At 37.8% G+C, this 19,463-nt stretch overlaps 1 protein-coding gene across 1 annotated transcript; it reads right to left on the bottom strand.

The window, feature by feature from the left end:
• Positions 1-8,279: 8,279 nt before the first annotated feature.
• On the bottom strand, positions 8,280-18,971 carry LOC132131542 (rho-related GTP-binding protein RhoE-like). Its single transcript, XM_059543593.1, has 5 exons — positions 18,647-18,971; positions 18,418-18,505; positions 12,045-12,154; positions 8,908-9,042; positions 8,280-8,587 (listed from the first exon to the last, which is right to left on the bottom strand). The coding sequence occupies exons 1-5, from the start codon at positions 18,794-18,796 to the stop codon at positions 8,339-8,341; spliced, it is 732 nt and encodes a 243-aa protein (XP_059399576.1). The 5' UTR covers positions 18,797-18,971; the 3' UTR covers positions 8,280-8,338.
• Between the last annotated feature and the right edge of the window lie 492 nt (positions 18,972-19,463).

Below are 19,463 nucleotides of genomic sequence, written 5' to 3'. Positions count from 1 at the left end.
AGAGCAGATGGCAGAGATGAAGAGTGAGAGTTCATGTGTATGTGTGTGTGGCCAGAGCAAAATGCAGAGACTTTAGCATATGGTCAACTGACTGCCCGCTGTGAGAACATTTACCATTGTGTGTGAGCTAATGATGGTGTCCTTCATCCTCTGTAATCTACAATGTGTGTTTACCAGCTAAAATACAGTGTTGTCTTCAGTCAGGCATACATAAACAAGCAAAGAGTCACGTAAGACATCATGTAGTCAGACGTTTAGTCATTAACTCAAATGAAGTATGAGTGTATGATTTTGAAGTAGAGTTAATAGCTGAGAACCAGTTCTTATTCAGAATATATAGCTCAACTATGCTGATTAATGAACGAATGAATCTTATCATTTGGTTCTTTTAGGGAATCAAAAAGATACAGCATAACAATGGTAAATCAAAACATTTGTAGTAAATCAAAACATACAGCGTGAAGTAAAGTTCAGTTCCCAAATAAATTACTCTTATGATCCAGTTCCTGAATATAAAACATACAGCATGACCAGTAGTTTGATTCCCGAACGAATGACTCTTTTGAGACAGTTCTTTATAGTGAATCAAAAACATAGGAAACAGCACCAACTAGTGCAGTTTGAATCTGAACGAATGACTACTTATGATCCAGTTCTTGAATCAAAAACATACAGCACGACCAGTGTAGTCCCAAAACTTATGATTATTTTAAGACTTTTCTTTTTTTAAAGGGAGTCAAAAGAGCAACCACTGTAGTTCTGCTCCCGAAAAAAAAAAACAATTTTCTTAAGAGCTTATTCCTTAAAAATATATCAATACATAGCCTACAGCATTACCGATGTTTGATTCCTGCACAAATTACTCTATAAGCTGGTCCTTTTTAGTGTATCAAACAAGTTCTTTACGAATGCCATCCCTCTATTGTGTGCGATAATGGCCATTACTGACTGTACATTATCACTATGTATAGCATCATTTCATTCAAATATCTGACACAGAATATTGCGCTTGACCAAGCAGAATCAAGTATTCCAGAGCTATATTTATATATATATATATACATATATATATATATATATATATATATATATATATACACACACACAGTACTGTGCAAAAGTCTTAGGCCACTGGTATTTTCACCAACAAATGTTTTTTTTAAGTCAGTAAAACACTGTAGTGTGTCAGTACTTAATATCAGTTTATATTTCCAAACATTATTTTTGCCATTAAATGTAATAATCCAGTGAGATTTTTGTTTGCACAAGGAGTCTGACAGCAGCCAGTGCTCCACACAGAGATCTGATCTGATCATCATCATCAGTCTGTCTAGAATAACATGAAGAAACAGAACAAACTGAGACAGACTCAATCCAGAAGAACTGTGCCAATGTCTCCAAGACACTTCAAGAAACCTGCAAAGCTACAGTACTGTGCAAAGTTTTAGGCACTTGTGTAAAAATGCTGTAAAATGAGGATGCTGTCAAAAATAATGCCATAAATAGATTTTATTAATTAACTTTTAATATCTTAACTAAATTAAATCAACATTTGGTGAGCATTGTTTTTCAGGTATATTTGCAGGTAAGTTTCTTGAAGAGTCTTGGAGACATTGCCACAGTTCTTCTGGAATGAGTCTTTCTCAGTTTGTTATATACATATGTATATACATATATAGAAAACTAACATAATTTTTTCCGTCAATAATTTCAAAAATAAATAATCAATCTAATTAAACGTTGTATGCGAGTGCAGGATGAGTTTTGAGGCTGATGTTATAACTCCCAGTACTGATACAAAATGTGTACAATAAACACACGCTCATAATGTAAATTCCACTGCTCTTCATCTGCCTTTGGATGTCCCTGTGGGCGAGCGTGATTTCACCAAATACAGCATGTTCCTGGATCAACATCTTTGTTGATCCTGAACAACATTTCAATCAACCAATCAGAATTGAGATATAACTTTTCAGAAAATACCTGTTTTAGGCTTACAATCAGTAATTAATGAATAAATTATGGGTAGGGGTTAGGTTTAGGGTTAGGGATTGGGTTAAGTCTGTATTTTGGACAATGATCCGGGAACATGTCTTTCTTGGCAAAATCATGGCGACTGTCTCTGTGAGAGTTTAATTGTACAGGTAGCTGTTCTGTACCGTTCTGCTTTTGTGTTCAGAGGTTTTGATCACACAAATCTACAAACATACACACACAGTGGCTATTGTCTGTTTCCTCTCTCTGTATTCTGCAGCTGTGCATGACTGATTTTCTCAGCCTCAGGATTTACAGAACAAAGCTTTGCAGACAGCACCTACTGATCCTGCATCTTGTGTGTGTGTGTGTTTGGTCTGGGAAACGGAATGGGAAGTGACAATTCTAACACTTGCGAGACAATTCCTTGGGAAGAATCTAGTTTCAAAACAGTGAGCTGCCTTGCTGTCTTTTCCGCGCACAGGCAGCACCCTAACTGAAATATAATTAATAAATTACTGTTTTGGTATACAGATCGTCATTCAAACAGTGCGTGGATCTCGCTGAACTCTTACCTGATATCATTACCGGTCATAGAATCTGATAAAAATCCTTTCTGAGAAGCTTTCGCATCGGGAGCGCAATTTATACCGTATATTAGTGATGTTTCGTTTATTTTTGAATTTTTTTGACTGAACGCATCAAACGTGTCATATTTTGATTGACTATGACGTGTTTGGCTACTCAACCCATAGCATTCAAGCACTGGCTTTGAAGGAGCATTTTCATTGATTAGATGTACTGTACGGCCACGCCCCCTTGCCAAGGATAAAAAAATGACCCGTTTGGTTCACTAAGGCTGCCTCTAGAATCTGAATAAAATAATTGCGAGAATTGTGGCAAGCATGTTTCTGGCCTAGAAACAAAAATGGAAAAGGTATTTGCAATTTTTATCTCACAATCTGACTTTTCCTAATAATCTTGTGTTTATATCTCACAATTCAGACTTTTCTCTCGTAGTTCTGACATTCTAGACTCAGAATAAAGTCAGAATTGTTAGATATAAACTTGCAGTTACAAGGGAAAAAAATCTGAATCGTGACATTTTTGTTTCCGCAAAGGAATAAAAAAATGAAATTGCAACTTTTTATCTAACCATTTTTTTCTCGCAATTTAAAGTGCATGTCTCACAATTAAAACTTTTTAATTAAAACCACTTAACCCACAGGAACACAGAAAAAGAAAGAAAAAAAGAAACAGGAAAAAATTAATTTTCAGAAGTGTGAATTGCAAGATAATTTAATTGGTGCTATTACATTGACCAGTGAACAAATCATTTTGGTGAACAGTTTCAAAAGATTTGAGTCACTGTGATGAAAAACAGTAATCAGTTTTAGAGTTAAGCTGCTATTGTGGTTTCATTTTGAAACAATAAATTAATATTTAGTAATTGGTTCTCATTTTGTCTCCAGCTAAATCCACGACAAGACATGATAGAAATGACCAAACCAAATATGTTGCGTCAAAATTCATGCTACAGCAGCTTCAGGAGCTGCTGAATTAAGTCCTGCTAGCCTCGTTCCCTCAAGGCATCATGGTTAAGCAGGTCAAGACAGACACCAAAAGCACAATAAAAGTCAATCACCCATGCAGCACGTTGCTGATCTGCACTTAGGGGCCATTAATAATGGAATTTAAATTAGTGCATGTCTTATCAGAGCTTTATGTGCGTTTGTGTGTTAGTGTTTCCAGTGATGATTTAATTTCCTCCCTGTCTGACAGGTGTTAAAGCAATGTGTGTGAATTCACACAGCCGTCTCCATAGAAGTTACCGCATATGTGGCTCAGAATAGCTGTATAAACAACTATATTTCTATAGGAACACAATATGACACTGTATCCTATCTGAGACACACACACGTGTGACCTTTAACCCCACAAAAGCAATAAAACCAGTACAAAGAGGTTCAGGTCTGACCGTATTGATTTTTTATTTTATTTTTTGCTGGAATCCCAAAGTGCTAAATGGTTTTGAATATCTGGATTCACCCAAGAGTGAAACGCAATTTGTCCATATTGCTTGACATTTCATTTGTCACGTGCAGTAACCTTGGTCGATTAATGCGAAATGTGAGAATAATGGTGACATTTACTGGTACCTGAGCACACACACCATTAAAACCCATCAGCCGTATCAATTCGTATCAATACGTCGTCAAATATTCAAAGGTGTTACAAAACAAAAACCCAGACCAGACACAACACATCAATGGTTCTTGTTCTCAAATCTCCCTTGTTCGCCTTCTCTGACATTTCCCCTGACTGCAGCCGTGTGTTCACACATTAGAGCGTCCGGTCAACCAGAAAACAGCCAACAGAGATGCACACGATACGATTGTAGCTTAGCTAGTTTATTTGGGCAGGTTAGCAAAAGTTACAACTCTGAAATTTGAGTAACAGATGCAGAACAACAACTTTTTGATGTTAAAAGTGTTTAAAGTTATAATGTATCTAGAATTTGACTTGATTTTCTGAGGAAATGTGAGGTATTCTAAGGTGTTCTTAGTGAATTTAGCATGATTTTGTTTTTGCATTTGCTAACATCACTAAACAGAACCATGATAATATTGTGATTTTGCAGACATGCAGAAATTTTTTTCCAACACACACCTTGTAGTTTTCAAATAAGAACTCGATTATTTGGATCAAGTCTTAAGTCTGCAGGGCTCCGGCCCTCCAGGAATTGAGTTTGACACCCCTGTTGTAGATTAATATGATTTTTAAACAAGATAACATTTTCAATTATGTATAAGTAGGTTCACATTATAAATTGTAATTTGAAAAATATGTAGAAATTTAATCTCACAGATTTTAAAGTACCATGTAAAGGTACAAAAAGTACAAAAACATTATCATCTTACATGGTCACTTTTCCTTGATACTGCCTTACTATTTAGTAAGAGATTTTCTCAACAACTGTCTCTGGTTTTGTTTATAGCACAGAAACAACCATCTGACAGGTCTGTGCAATCATTCATTATGTTTTGTCTGAATATATTCCTTGTTTCTGTGTGTGATATATGAGCTATCATGCGTAGAGGAAACACTAGTAATGTGTGTTCCATTTATAAGCTGCTGTAATGAATCCCTTTCACTCTGCGTTGTCTCAAAGTAAAAACAAGTAGCCCTCACACTCACACAATTAATCGATTTATCTCTGCCATACAGTAGGTGGACAAACTAAATGGGCATTACCGCCGCGCATACCACGCAGTGTCGCAGCATTAACTGTAATTCATTCGCGTGTTAAAATCATTCGCGAAACTACCGCCAGGTGGCACAAAGGGACGGATTGCGAAATGAATGTAATTGTAAAATGAGATAAAAGGAGGAAGTAAAACAACAATAACATTATGTTATTACATTGTAACATCTTTAAAAAATATTAAAACATTTACAGTGAGTTAATTTCAAAATGTAGGATAATCTTAGGCTACAGTCTACTCATCAAAAATTAGAGGCGTTTTCGATGTCTACCTACTGTAGCTGTCAGGCGAAAACTTTATGCTCTTGACAGTAATAAAAAAAGTGTCTGTGTTTAGTCTCCATTCACATAAAGACAAGATGATGGCAAGGAGAAAAGAGCGTAGTGTTCACATGAAGACTATTTGATGCCATATTTGTCTGAGGGAAGCCTCATTCAGTGTTTTGAATTGCATAAAGGTATACAAGCACTCTTTGCATCAGTGTTTTATTTAATGTATGCAATATAAAAATTAAATAAGCTAAATTATTCTCATATTTCGGCTCAAACTGTGTAAAATGAAGCCAGACAGCTCTGAGCTGGCCTTTGGGGCTTATGAATGAAGGTTCCAGAAACGGCTGGGTGAAGGTCATCTGAAGGTCATTTCCTTCCGCAAGGGGAGGTGACCCGAAAACCGCAAATGAATTTGAGGAACACACAGTAAGAGATCCGACGCCCAAGGCAAAGTCACACATACTTGGAATGTAATAAGGAATGAGTCATTAGGAATGAGACGATGAATCTCAACTTCATGAAAAAATATCTGCAGGCTTTATGAATATCATTTCATATTTTTAAAAATTAGATAAAAAAAGTACAATTTAAATAAATTATAAAATATACATAAATGCAAAATGAAAAGTGGAAAAGATTTCATATCAAAAAAGTTCATTTTCATTTTATTTATTTATGTATTTATTTTTTTCATTTACTTTTAAGGGAAAACTATATATAATTCAATAAATATTATGGCAACATCAACAAAAACAGACATACACGGGCCTCAACACACAGAAGTCATACAAAAATTACAGACATTCTACATTAGGAAACATTTTGTTTTTTTAACAGCCCCTACACATTCCTCAACATTTACACACACCAAAATTGTTTAATACTGCCTATGAAAACAAATTTTGTGACACAGTCAAAGAAATTCTCTTGGACCCATTAAAAACAATAAAAACGGATGTAAAAAAGACAGTTTTTGTTTGTTTTGCGCAAGTTTTAATGAAAAGTGCAACTACAAACATGCAGCAAAAGAGACTTTGCAGCTAGCTTCAAACTTCTGAAGATTTTGTTTTGAGAAAACTTAGCACTACACAGGTGAGACTCATTTTTTCCCACGGCTCTGCAAGGCAATTTTTGTTTTGAAAGAGAAAGGATGTGAAACAATAATTGTTCTCAATCCTCTCGCATGTGTCAGAAGCAGACTGCATAGTTTAGTGGAGAGAGGAATTAATTCTTTTCTTGTTTTTTCTTTCCTGGACTGGGCAGACAGAAGCGCAGATTTAATATGACCTTGAATTTGTCATATGTCAGAAAAGGCACAAATATTGATGTAACATTTTACCGATAATTATTTACAATGAAAAGCTAGTTTTGTGCTATTTTAATATTGTTAAATTAATTAGTGGTGTTATTCTAATGCGGCATTCACACTAACAGAAATTAAATCGCTAGGTGTCACAAACTCTCTATACTCTTGGTTTCTAATGGTTTGCTCATATTAGGGATTGGTCACAATGATCAGATGTCTGAAAACTGACTGGTTGTTTAGTAAGTTTAATTAGTTTAACTAGATTTTGTATTTTACATTCATGATACTTTTAGCAGTAGAGCTTAAATTAACATGCTTACAGTGTAATGTGCAGTAGTTGTAAGCCAGATACTGCTACACCGAGACATCTTTGGCCATTACATAGTGTTTTTTAAGGGTCCCACCCTAAGTAATGTTCCAGATTTGAATAAAGTTAAACTCTAAACAGTCCTGCCTCAAATCACCAGTCCTCATTGCAAATTAATGACTTCCAGATGCTAGGTCAGTGTGAATGCCCCTTCAGGGATAAACCAAGTGCAAATTAATACTAAATGGTCAGGTCAATTCTCAAAGGTCGTATTTGCACGTCCATATACCCAGTCTATAAAGACAAGCAGAAACATGTTCTTATAGAGCCGTGAAAGAAATTCTCATTGATCCACCAAAAGCCCTCAAATACACATCCATCACACACTTCAGAATGTCAAACATTGAGTCATCCGACTTGAAAACCTTCCAGTTCTTTGGTTTTTCCTTTTCTGAATCCTAATGAACCATAAAGTGATTATGAGGAGTTGTACAGAAAATGGTGCGATTTCAAATATACTGGCAGGGTATCCATGGTGACAGTTTTAGCTGAGCTTAGCATAAGAAAACGAAAACCACGAGCACACACACAAACTCGTGCTCTTGGTCTACAGAAGGAACAAAACAGACCGAGGAGGATAGAAGGAGAAATTGATCTGTAACCACAATTATACACTCTCATTTCATATCCTCGTTTAGTTGAGCAGACTCAAAAAGAAACAAACAAGAGTTATCCTTTTCCAAAATTTTGCCATTTTGGAAGTCATCTCTCCCTACACTGTTCCTTCATGCGACTGTTAATACCAACCGAAACGTGCATCTTTTAAAAATAGCTCTGAGCCAAATGTCAGCGGAACTCTGGACTCAATGGTTGTGTGATTCTACTTCCTCCTTTCTTTCCTGCAGGAGAAGCTTCCAGAAGGAATCCTCAGAGAGGAAGCAGCTTCACGACCAGGAGCAGGAAGGAAGGCCTCACATTGGCCGAGAGGGTGGTGACATCCTCCTGCTGAGTAGAGAAGTTTAGGTGGTTGGGGCCTTAATATGGGTTTACGTCCACAAGCTTGTCGAGTTCTTGCAACAAGACGGCAACAAGTGGATCCCTCAAACCGGAGAGACATTCAGGCACATCAAGCAAACAGTCCTGCTCTCTTCTTGCTTCCACAGTCCACCCTCACCGTTACCCAGAATGAATCTTTCCCCCCCAACTCCTTGCATTACATTAGTGTGCAACTCTTTGCTTTGTCTTTGCGTAGGTCTGTTGCCACGGCAGCTAGGTCTGGTCGACTGGGCATATGCGAGATACGCTTGGTGGAGCGTGCCGATTTGTTGCACTTTATGTTTTTGTTGTTCTTATTTACACAAGCCAATGTTGCGACATGGAAAATGTCCCGCACGCTGTTTTCGGACTGCACTGCGGAGCATTCGATATAAGGTGCGGATATCTGCTTAGCCATAGCTGAACCCTAAAAGAGAAAGAGAGGATAATGAGCTTTGATATTAAACAAAACCAACAATTAGCAGTCCAAGCACAATTATCAGTCTTACTGTTATGATTACCGCTTGCAATTTCATCAAAATTAAGTTTAGCTTTGTGCTCAGGAAGATTTTGCTCTTTATCACTCAGACATTTCATGCATGTATTAGATTAGTAACCTAAACCATTGCAATGTTGCCGAGCTGCCCTTGCTGATAAGAAGAGTATTAGATATCAAGCCAAATCTGAAATTGAGTGCCTCAATGGATTCGAACCAAATTGCAAAAGCAGTTTTTGAGAACCGCTCACCTGATCATATGACACCGGTGTCTGTCTGTGATTAGAGAGCTCCACCAAAGTTGTGAGGTCTGTTCTAAGGTCTGACTTACATCCGACGAGCAGCATCTTTGTGCTGGGACAGAATTCCTGGATCTCCCCTTTCCACTGTGAGAGAAAGAGACAAACCCAACAGGGAAAGATAAAACCATTTGGCCTTGATCCATCCCCATCTGAGAGAGGACAAAAGACTAGAACAAGTGTTTCCTGTTCCCGTTTTCTAAGCATATCACATTCCATCCCATCCCTTTTTTTCACAAGAGTATTAATCTTCCTTGCTACAGGTGAGGTATATGCTTCCTGCGAGGATAAAGCCTGCACTGTAATGACTGCTTTTCAGGGTGTGTATCTGTGTATGCTTCTTCCCAACAATGCTACAGGTGATCTGCATTCCGGTCCTTCCCAAACAAAGCATTTTCTGTGTAGGTGTGGCATAAAATCTGAGTTAATCTGGCGGGAGACAGGCAGGTACAACAGTCATACGATTGTTCACAGGAACACGGACACGCTACATTCCCTCATTCCCATGATCCCTTTGTGCTCACCTCTGGCTCCTAGGGCCTCAAATTCCCAGAAGACAGCACTAGCTTATTCCACCAGGTACCCACATGTAGCCTGATCGTATTTCTGATTCTGCAACCTAGATCTCAAACACCCTGCTGAACTTCCAGTCACATGGTCTAGTTAATGCCAGCATGATACTATCAAACCAGGGGCCCAACCTGACAGAGTGAACCAGAGCCACAGACCATTCCAGACACCTGACCCCAGATTGAAAGTCTACAAGAAGATATCCAGCCCTACTGAACATAGGATGACTTTATTGGCATGCAACAAAGAGTGGGCAAATCACAAAGAAGTTGTAGAAGAATTTCTCTGAATCATAGGCAAGGAATTTAAAAGTCAATTAGTCTGTCAAGAACAAGAAAGGTCAAGCCTACAGTTTGATATCCAGGAAACTCCCAAAATGTTGTGCACGACACCCATATCCCCCCCCCACCCCATGTCAACTGCTTAGACAATTTTTTTTCTTCATCAGTAATTTAAAATGTGTTTCTCTAAAATTTGATTTGAATTGAAATGTTGTTAAAGGTCCTATGACATGAAAATGTTACTTTCTGAGGTTTCTTAACATTATAATGAGTTCCCCTAGCCTGTATATGGTCCCCAAGTTTCTAGAAATTCTAATCGGTGTAAATCGAGATTTTGCTATCTTTCTCTGCCTTTGAGAAAATGGAAGCTCAAACGGGCTGATCTTGAATCTCCTCCTTGTGACGTTATAAGGAGAAATGTTACCTCCCCTTTCTCTGCTTTGCCCGCCCAAATATTTACATATAATTCAGTCGCAATGTCAGCACAGGCGTTACAAACAGACTTTTATGATATGGATTCGACAGCACCGGCACAAACAGTGAGTAACATTGTTCATTAATGCCTGATCTGTGATCAGTGATTTCTGATGTGTAGCTAATCATTCAAGTTCACAGACTTTCTTTCTAAATCGTTTAATACTGTTTATGCATCAGTGAATCAACCCAGTGACTAAACGATCAACTTCACGTTGTTTCTTTTAGTAGCATAAAACAAATCTGTTATTTAAATTGTGATTTAACTACAGAGAGCAATCAAAGAACGCTCCCTTTATTTTTGGAGCTGTCACACATCGCAAGTATATCTGCACTCTTGCCTAAACTGCCGTTACAATGAATGACGCTGTTATGCTGCACAACAAAGCTTTTACTGTATTCATGTGGTGTATTCATGTGTTTGCTTTTAGAAAACGTGTTGCAATAATGACGAGATCACTGCATTCACACGATAAACAGACTCTGTCTACTCAATGCTCATCACTGCAGCCTTTCATGTGATGGGAAAAGATCGAAAAAATTATTATATAATCAACACTTCCACGATTCTTTAATCTCGACAGCTGTAATAGTAAAAATATATATTTATATTTGAGAGGGGTTCCACATATAATACGCATTTCGAATGCAAAGATTTCAGCCAATCACAACAGTTGTCGTTTACAGTCAACAGTCAACGAGTCTCACAGCAGACACGCCCCTTCAAACAGAGCATTCAAGCCAGAGGGCTAATATCAGGATATAAAAATGCTTTTTATTTCTACATTTTAAATGTAAAAATCATACTAACAATATAAGTACACCTAAGGAAACATTAAAAAGCATTTAAAGAAAAGGAAATAATCCATGTCATGGGACCAAAGAACCTAACCCCAGTCCTAAAATCTGATTGGTTGATGGGAATGTTCTTCAAGACCTCAACTCCAGTCCTAAAATCTGATTGTGTGATAGGAATATAATTTCAGGAACAACAGTGGATGTTAATATTCAATATTATACACAGGGTATGAAATGTTACACCAGATTAGTGATTCATATTCAGAATGTTGCCCTAGATGTAAAACAGAGGTTGGTACATTAATGCCTATGTTTTGGACTTAATCAAAGTGGATATTAATCAAGGAATATCCTACTTGTTACGCTCACATTAAAGGCACAATTTTTAATTTTTTTAAATTAAAATATCCAAAAACCACTGACTTGTGAACTTACATTATACCAAATGTATCGAAGAAAGTTTAAATAAGCAATTTTAACTAATGACACGTACCGTTTCCATAGTGTCATTGTGTTTGTTACCTGTCAATGATGTCAACACCCCTCGGTTTCCGAGGTTTTGTTTTGTAGAAAACATGGAAACACCAAAGACGTTTAATATATTGTGTGTGTTTAAATAGAACGGTGTCGACCGCACAGAGTAGTATTATAACAGAACTTATCTAGGATGATAAAACAGCACTGATTTTTACCCAAATACGCATGACCGGAAGGAGCGAAAGTGGTTGACTGTGGCATAATAAAAGCTCCACTGCTTTCGAGCTGCATGTCACGCTCGTTCAGCGGCCTTGTTTCGCTTCGTCGACTTTCAGCCTCACCCTGCTTCATTCTACTACGTTGATAAATCATTAGCTCACCCATGAACATGATTTCTGCCCAAGTCCTGTCGGATAGCATGACGAAAAATTACATATTGTGCCTTTAAGTGTGTAAAATCAATTATTACAGGTTGGAAAAAATGTTCACCTTCTTTAGGACACTGTCTAGGGTCTCTGGTCGGCTGATGTCAAAGCATATGATGACGGCGTCTGAGTCTGGATATGAAAGCGGCCTGACGTTGTCATAATACGGAGAACCTGTTACACAACAAAGGAGGATTAGTCAGGAAGAACACGTTTCACTTGAACACAAGCATGCACAAAAACTAGACAAGGATAGTGGGTCTGTCTGGAGGGCCATCAATATATTCCTTAACCTCATTTAACGTTCACTCAGCGACGCAGTACAGACAGTAATTTGAAAGCATTCATTAATTTTTAAACCACTGAAGCCACTTTTCAGACATACTAAACATGAAACTTTTACACATTAATGCACACTTTTGCTTTCAGAAGGAATAAAGCCTTTAAATAGGTTTTTACTTGTAAAAAAAATCTCAGCTCACAGATCACTTCTAGTTTTTTGTCACTGTTGCAATGCAAAATAACGATTTATAATGATTTGAAAAAGCACAAGATAATTCTCCAAATCCCTTACTCAAATAAAAATACTGATGCTTGCCTCAGTACACACACTGCTTATAACTAGACCCTTGCCAGATGTAGCATTACCCTCCTGGCTGAAACTCTGGAGATGTTTTTCTGTGTGAGGACGGTATATAGTCCAGACTTTACTCTGACAGAACGCAGCATTCCTGCCCACTGCTAACTCTGACAGACATGGTATGTATAATCCACACAGAACAAACACATTTATAATGTGCCAGATTCAAGGACAGAGGTGGTGTTTATGAGAGACAGAGGAAAGGGAGGGCTGTTTAGTTTGACAGAATGATAATTCCCAGTGCCAGAAGTTAAGTAGAAAAATGTGAAGTTGAAAACGAAAGCAGCCACAGGACTTTACAGCTCACATTCCAACCACAGCTACAGGCCAAAAACAAGAACAACTCCGACAACATTTCACATGAGAGGTTTGGTAGTTATTTTTATTTTAATTTTTTTTAACAGTTATTCGTTTAATCTCTAATTTGTCATTAAGTAACTACATTTGTATGTACATCTAATTATCAAACTTATTTTGAATTAACAGCTTTTTAAAAAAAGTTTGTTATTTTAGTGTACATATACTGAAATGTGATGTATGTTAGTGCAAATATACAAAAAGAAAATATGGACAAAAATATACAAAGTAACATTTTGTTGTTGTTAGTGTGGTATTCAGCCTTTTCTGAAATACACACAATAGATGCCCACACACGCATAGATGGAATAGACACACTCTCTATGGCAACCCCCACCTTACCACACACAGTTTTCTGTCTAAAGCTTTCATTAAACACATTATTTTGTTTCTATGTCCAATGCATGCATACTAAATTCAAACCCTGCTGTGTGTGTGTGTGTGTGTGTGTGTGTGTTTGTACAGTATTTGTGTAAATAATAGCCAACTAGAATGACACACACACACACACACACACTTGTGGAACACCATAGCTATCACAACACACACCACATTCCATTATGTGTGAAGGATACAGACAGCTGATGGATTTGCCGAGTGTTTAAATGCTTCTCTAAACATGTGGTCACCATGTAAAGCACACACACACACAGTATAAAATTCTTGGAAATTGGTGTTTTTGGCTTGGATCTGTCAGTGTCTTCCCAATGTACATTAAAACAAAGCAATAAACAGACAAAATTTCTCTGCAAAGTATATTTAACCCCTAAGCTAAGGATGCTAAAATTCATTATTTGAAAAAAATTGCTAGCACACCATTACAAACTTTTAGAAAATCTTTTCAAACTCTACATCAGTACGTGAGTTACTCCTGAATTTAATTTCCTCCTTGACTAACAAGGTAAGAATAGCTTCAGAGAACATATCGGTTCAAATGGCGCTTTTTTTCCCTGGCAGCTTACTGCACAATAGCTGCTTTGTGGAGTACGAGAACAAACCTTTCCTGAAAGGAATGTGAAGCATGCAGGCCCAAATCATCAAGGTTAAGAATATGATCTGGCCGAAAAGTGGGTTTGGGTTTGAGAGAGCCTGTCCCACCAAGAACCCATTGAAATGATGCCGGGAATGTTTTGTTTTCGGGGGTCAGCTGATAATGAGATCTCTCCTTGCTGATAATAGTCAAGGGTTGGATTAAAGAGGTTACGTAGCAATGTCTTAGATCAGGACTTTGAAGAGACATGCAATAGTTGAATGATACTTATTTACAAATTAACAGTGAAAAGGATTGTTTTTAATGTACAAACAATATTAAGAAGTCATGTATTAGCAAACACTTTACATAGATTCAATTGAATAAATTTTACTTCTGCAAAATTCCAAATACTGTTGAATATTTCTTTTTATTTTAGTTTTCAAAGCGATGTGAAATTAAAAAAATATTTGTTTGTTTTTTTATTCTCTAATAAATGTACCTGGTGTAACTATGCATCCTTGTTTTCATCTTTAATCAGAATCAAACTAGATTTGACATTTGAGTGGTACTTGCCTGTGTAACTTGGCATTGTAAGTGGTATGTTATTGGCCAAAGTCATATAGCTCACCCCTAAGTCTCATTGATATTCTACTAATAGTGCTTCTTGACCATAAATGGCCACTTTTCAAGATCCAATCAAATATCAAGCCAAGCATTTTACTTTTTCCCATTTACTAGCCAATTTCAGGGCATTAGGCTCAGTGTTAGCGATTCACATTACTTTTCTATAAGGAAATATCTATTCTGGCTTTCGGCACACAACCTCAGCAATCTGATCAAGTAGTTTTTGAAAAATTTCAGCTGCAAACAAGTGACATATCATAAGGTCACCCTATCAAACTTGCCAATTCAAAGACACCACCCAATCAAACTATGTCATTACAGAAGGAGATAGGACGCTTGAGGAGCAATGGACTGAATTTAGCACTATAGTTATCTGAAACGATATGCTTATTGTAAAATGTACAACTCACAAAAGGAACAAAAGATCCCAAAGTAGAGTGTGTGTATATTGATTGATCATGGTCTGACTGGTAGATAAGGAACCCTTTGGAACAGGCATGTCAAGATCCTGGCTTCACATCTGCAGGGGGTTTCTGGTCAATATGTGTCTGGAAGAGCAAAGCTGGGGGAAGGGGTCCGATTCCATTGAGGATCGGCTATTAGGGGACATACACACATATGCTAATGGCCATTAAGAAGATCAGAGAGCATGCAGTCTCTTGTCTCCGGTAGGGTGTTATCCTGACACTTAGCCTCTTGTGTATCACATAACACACAATACATGCACATACACACTTGAGTTTCAGATTCAGAAGGACTTACTAAGCCCTACAATCAATATACATGAGAAAAGCCTAATGAAACATTTATACAGCAGAATGGCAGCAGCACTTTAACATTGGAATAATGACCAAAGAATGCTCGGTTTTTCATTGCTATGAGCGGGAATCATTTTAACAAACAGAACAATGGGCAACAGTGCTAACAAAGATGTTACGCAAGACTTGAGCTCAATCAAAAGTAAAACCAACAAAAAGAATCACAATTGCATTACCCTCTTTTCTATTCAACGAAAAAAAAATTGGTCCTACTCTTTTGGAAGCGAACTGTTTCAGTTCCGAATGGTACGCATGTACTCTACTGTGTCAATGGGTTCCATGGCAGATCAGTGATGGATGCTGCCATCTGAATGGTGAATAGGGTCGTGACTCAACAGCTGATTGGTGGACAATGACAGGAGCAGCCAGCCTGGTTGACGGGGGTGGCAGCTGTTGCAAACAAAGCAGCACAAAGAAGAGATGCCAAGAAACTATCCATTTGGACAATTCTGGGTACAACCCCCAGAGACTGTTCAGAAACTCTCAAGACAATTAATTCATAATTATTCAAGGGCAAATACACAAGGTTTCCTAGTCCACATGTCTATTTCGCTCATTATCTGGAATGTGCTCAGGTGTGTTCAGAACTTGTTAAATCCAGGACTTAGGTGTTTGAGAGGAAAGACTGCACACACACTGGGGAGACCTTGGAGCCTGGCTCTGACACAATAACTTACACTGTAATGAACAGAAGGCCTGAAGCCCACAGCCTGAAACAAGCAACTAACTACATATCCAAAAGACAGTATCAGACAGGCGGCCCTGCCTACAGACACCCACCACAGACATCTGTCAGCCGAATACACTCCTATACCTACGTCACTAAACAAACTAATGGCGCTTTTCCACTACACAGTACCAGCTCGCCTCGGCTCGCCTCGACTCGGCCAATTCAACCAACATGCATTGAATTATCATCAGATACAGTTCTAGTTTGAGCTTTAGGGATTTAGGAAATGATTCTGGATTTAGGCTATAACTCTAGATTGAGCCCTTGGCTCAAAATTTAGCCAAGTGCTTCCAATTTAGGACAGACTCCGATTAAGGAAATTAATCCAGATTGAACACATGACTCGAGATGTTGTAATTTTCTCTCGGGAATGCATCACATTCCTCTAGTTTTGGGGAATAGCTCAAAATTTTGGGATTTATGATGTAGATTCACATTTAGTGCCATTCATATTCAGAAAACTCTACATTGAGAGAATGTGAGATGACTTTAAATTAGCTCAGTTTACTAGATCTAGGACTTATTCTACCATGCAACAACAACAACAACAACAAAAAAAAAAGCAAATATCCTTTTTTGGCAAAAGCTGGATTGGTGTTGATCTAGCTAATGGACCAGCATTGCCATGCTGTTCACAAGCATCAAGTTTTGCTGGTTATGCTATTAAGAAGCCAAGACCTCCAACATACCAGCATTCAAAACACAGCATAGGCTAGTGACCAGCTGTGCTAGCATTTCAGCAGGTCAAACTAGCACATGGTTCTTGACTTAGGAAATTACTCTAGAAGAAATGGTTGCAAATTGAGAATAAGAAATTACAGTACATAAAAAATTACTTGAGATTTGCAGACCCTACTGAAGAGTCCAGCTCAGCTGATTTGGTGTAGCCGGCCAGGCAATTTGCAAAATGTAGCTGGTAAAATTGATTAAACATCATACCCTAGCATGATGGCTTAACATATACTGGTGAAGGAAATATTTAGCTCATAACTTTAGAATTCAGACCACACACAGCACCAAACAACTTAAACCCCCAAGTTCAGTTCTGAATGCAGTTTACCCCAGATCATAGCTAAGCTCCAAACAGGTCACCGTCTAAAGCCGTCTGTCTGGCTGGATGCTTTACAGAGCCTGTGATTACCTCCAGACAGCAGGTCTGATCTCTCCTAGGTGATCCGAGCACAAGCTTTGGAAACATACCAATACCATACATTCAACCAGAGTGAGCCAAGACCCCACTCCCTTTTGCCTGTGTGGTCACGGTTGTTTGATTTTGTTAAATGTGTGAATTGCAGCAAGACCCCAGCTGTGGCAACAGTTTCCGTTTCATTTGTTTATCCAAAACATCACTTACAGCAACATTCCCCGTGATGCCATCCTAACATTCCTTAAAAGTGAGGTGTCTGTGGATCATATTCCACAGATGGGTGGAGTGTGTGAGAGTGTACTAGCAGGGGGTGTGTGAGTGATTAAATGCTTGGCAGGCTCTCGTACTGACTCAACCGAGAATCGCTCAACCGCTGAGAAAAATAAAGAAAAGCTATTAAACAAACCAAGATTTTCCTCCAGGCATAAACGTAAGCTCTAGCAATCACATCATTACCCTGCACAACACAATGATGCATCAAAATAATGATATATTCACTGGATTTATGAAGAAATACAACAAGTCTGGACATGTCTTGAACCAACAGCATGTAAATGAAATAAAAATACTAAATTAGGAACTTATAAAGCAACACAATCACTGCATAGTTCAAACTCTGACTTTTTAAATGGTAATAAGGCCTCTCTCTATTTATTGATCGCACTGTGTATATTAACAGCCACAATGTTCATTACAGCATTATAGTGCATATATCATAAAGTTTATTTACTCTGCATATCGTTTAAACTATTTATATACATTATAGCAGTGGTTTTCAAAGGTTTTTTTTTTTTGTGATGCTACTGAATTATATTTGGATCTAAAACACATTATATAATTATATATTAAAATATACAGCTCCAACCAAATCTAAAAAAGCTCAAGTTCAGCATTAATATATTGATAATGTAATATATGCATAGCATTACAAAGGAGGTTTAACATACAACACTCAGTTTTATACACAGTTTTATAAAATATGTAACAAGGAGTCCTAGCTCTGACACTCTATCCATCAAAGGGTCCTGGTTGAAGACTCCATACTATAGTTTGTATGTAGTGTACACATTATATATTTGAACTATAAAATGCAATTCAAACTAAAAGTTCCAGATGCATATAATACAAATACATAATTCGAGACTCACCTGAGGTGTCCCACAGGCTGAGCTCTATTCTCTGCTTGTCAATCTCAAAACTTGCTGTGTAATTCTCAAACACAGTGGGTACGTAATTCTAGGGAAAGATATATGAAATGAAAGAAAATAGAAAATATTACTAAACAAGTCTATTTTAAGAGCTTAAAATGTGAAAATGAATGCACATGCTACAGAACCACAGCGCAGTTGCGCACCCACTGGATTTTACGCATCTCACCTCTGGGAAACAGTCCTTGGCAAAAACGTGGAGCAGAGCGGTTTTCCCACATTGACTGTCCCCCACGACCACGATCTTACATTTGAGGCTCTGACTCGGATCCATTCCAGGCTGAAGAGACAGTTTCTGTATAGATCTTCTCTCCTTCATTGATTGTCTTTACGCGCAAGTCCGAGGAGGCGCACAACGGGAAAATGCGCACAAACGCGCTGCTTTCTATAATCTCTCTGGATGGGTGCGGATTCCCTCTGCCCGTGATCTCTCTCTCTCTCTCCGTGTCCTGCAGAGATATACATCAACTGCTTGAATTCCAGCCTTCTCACTTTTGAGGTACGTGGTGTTTTTTATATGAGCCCGGTAAACCAATGGCTGTCCTTGAAGACACCCAGAGATCCTCCCCTTTCCTCCAGTTGGGAGAGGGAAAGAGCGCAGACTACAGGGCTTAATAAATATGACTTTGCTTCTAGCTCTTTAAAGTTCCAATGACCAAAGTAAATAAATAAATAATAAACTGTAATACATTTTAAATGCAAATATATTGTGAAACGTGGCTTAAAAAAAAAAACTTTATATAGTATTTTATACCAGAAACATTTAAAATGACCGAAATTTATGATACAGTATGGCTAGTTTACAACATATCTTGTCCAGAATGTCTGTGCTGTCACAAATTTCTTTTCAAATACTCCATTTACTTTCTCTCTCAATAAAATAATAACAAAACTGCGTTTTTTATCTGTAGTAATCAAATATAAACTGATCACAGGAGCAGGTGTATGTTTAAATCAGGCACAAATACACATACACTAAACTCATC

Source organism: Carassius carassius, chromosome 48, assembly GCF_963082965.1.
Source record: "Carassius carassius chromosome 48, fCarCar2.1, whole genome shotgun sequence".
Taxonomy (NCBI): Eukaryota; Metazoa; Chordata; class Actinopteri; order Cypriniformes; family Cyprinidae; genus Carassius; species Carassius carassius.
Note: the sequence above shows the minus strand (reverse complement) of the source record. Positions and strands in the feature narration are given on the sequence as shown.